At 36.9% G+C, this 4,585-nt stretch overlaps 1 protein-coding gene across 1 annotated transcript; it reads left to right on the top strand.

Annotated features, from left to right (window-relative positions):
- Positions 1-2,468: 2,468 nt before the first annotated feature.
- Positions 2,469-3,944, top strand: LOC131155876 (gallate 1-beta-glucosyltransferase 84A24-like). Its single transcript, XM_058109326.1, has one exon. It carries the CDS (start codon positions 2,469-2,471, stop codon positions 3,942-3,944), a length of 1,476 nt encoding a protein of 491 aa, XP_057965309.1.
- The last annotated feature ends 641 nt before the right edge of the window (positions 3,945-4,585 follow it).

Raw genomic sequence — 4,585 nt, 5'->3', positions numbered from 1 at the left:
ATCAAACAATAATAATAAGAATAAAAAAACACAACTAGAACACACAAGATTTACGTGGTTCGGAAATAGCCTAGCTATAACCGCGTACGGGAGTAGCAACCTCAGTTCCACTATGATCAAATGTCAAAGCTCACACTTTTCGGTTACAAATATTGTTTATATAACAATCCTATGTGTACAGAAGTGTTCTAGTATAACTAAACTACATCTATAGGAATCCCCTAGAGGAAAATCCTCAAGATAAGCCCAATTTACAAGCCCCGATTTGAATATACGTAATCTGCACTGACGGAAACCGTCGTCAGTTTGACCAAACCATTGACAATTTTGTGTTGGGCAGAAAGACCTCCTGCAGATTCCTTTTAAGCAATTGTACCTTGCTTCACGTAACTTTCTCCGATACATGTGATCCGCTTTGAATATGAGCCACATCCCCAACATAATTTTATCATGTGTAAAAAAAAAAGTACCTATTTAGTTAAAATACATACATACGATAAAATCATATTAGATCTAGAGTATACACTTGGTTCACCTTATTTAGTGGGTTTCAAATCTTTTATGTACAAGAATTATTTCTTGCAAATATGTTTCATATGATATTCTCAAATCCAAAAGAGATATTTTAAGTCCATTCTAACATTGATGTGTTTTTTTTTTCTTATATTGTTGGTATGCTATGTATATAAGTAAAAGACACTGACCTCTCTTTTGATTTGGTAAAAAAACATAAACTTTCCCTGAGATTTCAAAAATTTCATAAACCTCCACTAAAATTTCAAAAGTAACACATACCTCTCTTGACATTTAATTATTGGGGCACTTACATTGCTTAGAGGCTTATAATTTTTTGCAAAATACTTAAGGAGAAATTCATGTCATTCTGACAAACCTCAAGAGACATCTCTAGAATTATAGAAACCTTAGGAGAGATTCCTATGATGTTTGAAATCTCAAGAGAGATAAGTGTCTTGACTAAATTTCAAGAGAGGTTCATGTCTTTATCCTATGTATATTTGACAAAGTTTTACTTTTCTTTTCAAAATAAATAAGGTCGTGGAACTTGAAAATTGTTAGAAAAAGAAAAGAAAAATGTGAAGGAATCTATTTCTTTTTTCCATGTTTGGTTATCAAAGAAAGTAAGAAAAAAAAAAGTATACCAAATAAAGGAATAAAATTATGATTTTACACATCTTAATTGAATTTTCTTAATTTTTAATCATATTAAAATAAACTTTTATTTTTAGTAGTAATTAGTATAAATAGAAAAAATAATGAAATTTTTTTCATATATTTTTTTTAAAACCAAAATTCGACCTAAATGGAAAAATAAAAGAATGAATGAAATAACTCTGCAGATATAAACCGGGAAAAAACTCAGAAACGTAGGGGCAGAGAGCTCTCTTGATTGAGCCTTTACAAATGTAAACGTATATGCATATGAATTTTTTTTTGTTCTCATTATTTATTTATTATAATAATGATTAATTAAATAATTGAGGGGAAGAATCATTTATTAATTTAAATTTTCACATAGAATAAATTAAATTTTGTAAATTTTGTCTTTTAAAAAATATTTTTTAACTTACTCAATAAAACTTAATTTAATTAAGAAAAAAGAGGTTTATGATGCTTGAAAAATAAAATTAACTTTTTACATTTATTTATTGTATGCATAAAATAAGAAATTTATCCTTTTAATTTAATAAAAGTAAAAAATAAAAAAGAAAAAGAATGACCTAACGTTTAGTTGTAAAAAATTAATTAAGGATAAAATTATTATTTAATATATAAAAAAATTAAATGTGAATGGTCAATAATATTATTTTAGAGTGACAATAATATTTCTCTAAAAATTTTAAATCATTATAACTTTCATAATTTTTATTACGTTTATATATTGTTCTGCGTTTTTCTTAAAAAATAGAAAATTCATTAAACATTGAAAAAGTTTAGAAGAAGCATTAATATTATATCAAAGCACGATTTCATCTAACTGAAGTTTTGAATTATTAAATTCTTATTAGTTGTTAAGGGCATTTTAGGAAGACAAAACATTCAAAAAGAGTACGCATTAATTACTTGACGTTGTTTTTGGCAATTTTGTTTTGGAAGGCTGTGTGGAAATGATAAACTCTGGTTAAAATTTTGTGGGTCCTGCTTGATACACAGCATATACATTAACATTTGTAAAATCCAATTAAAACAAAATTTAAATAACATTCCTAAAATATCTCACACACAAACCCAACTTTTATTCCTCCAAATCTTGTCTTACCATTTTAGGTAGTAAACGGTAGAAGTCCCATCCATGCACTTGCTATCAAAAATTAAACCTTGCAATTAAGAACTCATCATCATCACCTCTATTTTCTCATTTTTACATATTAACTTGCAATTCCGACACAGCCTCTTCCTCGTACCATCCACACACTCCATCCATCTTTCTCTCTCTCTCTGAAAAGATAATGCGCTCTGAACCTCTCGTCCACGTCTTCATGGTCTCCTTCCCGGCTCAAGGCCACGTCAACCCCCTTCTCCGGCTAGGCAAGCGCCTCGCCTCAAAAGGCCTCCTGGTCACCTTCTCCACCACCGAAACCATCGGAAAATACATGCGCGAAGCCAACAACATCACCGACGACGGCCGGCCCATCCCCCTCGGGGCCGGCCACATCAGGTTCCAATTTTTCGACGAAAGCTTGGCCGAAGACGACCCCCGCCTCCATAACCTCGATCACTACTTGACCCACCTCGAGCTCGTCGGCCGCCACCACCTCCCGCGCATGCTCGCTCAAAACGCCCAGCAGAACCGTCCCGTCTCCTGCCTCATCAACAACCCATTCATCCCGTGGGTCTCAGACGTAGCCCACGAGCTCCGCATCCCTAACGCCTTGCTCTGGGTTCAATCCTGCGCTGCGTTCTCGTGTTACTATCATTACTACCATGGCCTTGTCCCTTTCCCTTCCGATACCGAACCCGAAACCGACGTCAAACTGCCCTGCATGCCTCTTCTTAAGAACGATGAAGTCCCAAGCTTCCTCCACCCTTCCACTCCCTACCCTTTTATGAGAAGAGTCGTCTTGGGTCAGTTCAAAAACCTCTCGATACCATTTTGCGTGCTCATGGACACCTTTCGAGATCTCGAAGACGAGATCATCGAACAGGTGTCCCGGTTCGCACCGGTCAAGCCCGTCGGACCGCTCTTCAAAAGCCCTACTGCGGGTGCCGTCCGCGGAGACCTCATGAAAGCGGATGACTGCGTCGGGTGGCTCGACTCGAAGCCCAAATTGTCGGTCGTGTACCTATCATTTGGTAGCGCTGTGTATTTGAAACAAGAACAAATAGACGAGATCGCTTTCGGGCTTTTGGACTCCGGAGTTTCATTTTTGTGGGTGATGAAACCTCCAAACAAGGTTTTTGGACATGAAGCGCATGTTTTTCCAGAAGGGTTCTTGGAGATGGCAGGGGAGAAGGGGAAGGTGGTGCAATGGAGTCCTCAAGAGCAAGTGCTGGTTCACCCTTCGGTGGCGTGTTTCCTGACTCACTGCGGGTGGAACTCGTCCATGGAGGCTCTCGCTTCCGGCGTGCAGGTGGTGGCGTTCCCGCAATGGGGCGATCAGGTCACGGATGCAAAGTTTTTAGTGGACGTGTTTGGGGTTGGGGTGAGGATGTGCAGAGGGGAGGCTGAGAAGAAATTGATCACAAGGGAGGAGGTGAAGAAGTGCTTGGTGGAAGCTACGGCGGGTCCGAAGGCGGCGGAGATGAAGGAGAATGCGATGAAGTGGAAGGAGGCGGCGGAGGGAGCGGTGGCAGAGGGTGGCTCGTCCTACCGGAATCTGGAGGAGTTTGTGGAGGAGGTGAAGAGAATGAGTGTTGAAGTTATTCACGGGGAAGTCAACAGAGAATGGCACCACAAATGGAGATCTGGACAAGAAAGTCGATGAGAGCAGGTCATGAGCAGCGATACTTTCCTATTGTAGGCTTCTACCACATGGCGCATAAAATAATTAAGTGGTTTCCTTCGGGTTAGATTAGAATAATGTCAATCGTTGACCTTGATTATGTTCTACCTTTTGTCAATTTGTTTGGAAAGACGTACTAAAGGAGGAAAACTTACCCTCCAAACGACTGGGTCCTTCATAGATCCTTTCATTTAATTAAAGTAGTCCCATTAGTTGTCTTACCAAATTATATGTGAATTCATCATGTAAGATTTACTATTTAAAATATTTTTATTAGATAAAAGGACTTAATGAGGGAATATGCTAATTCTATTGAAGGACGTCCTTTTATTTTTTTGTTCGATTAGGAAGGAGATATATTTTGCATTGTTAATTACTAACACACACACACACACACACATATATATATATATATATATATATATATATATATATATATGCAAGATGTTTTATAATTTGTAGGCAACCAATGTGTATTTTTTTGAAATTATAGATTCGGGCCTTTAGCTAAGAAATTTTAAAAATTATTAATCGTAAGATGATATTTTAAAGAGTGTATCCGACTTAAGTGTACATACCTAAGAGGTATGATTTCGTGTACATTACCATTACTTTGGTAATCA

This window comes from Malania oleifera, chromosome 5 (genome assembly GCF_029873635.1).
Source record: "Malania oleifera isolate guangnan ecotype guangnan chromosome 5, ASM2987363v1, whole genome shotgun sequence".
NCBI classification, from domain to species: Eukaryota; Viridiplantae; Streptophyta; class Magnoliopsida; order Santalales; family Ximeniaceae; genus Malania; species Malania oleifera.
Note: the sequence above shows the minus strand (reverse complement) of the source record. Positions and strands in the feature narration are given on the sequence as shown.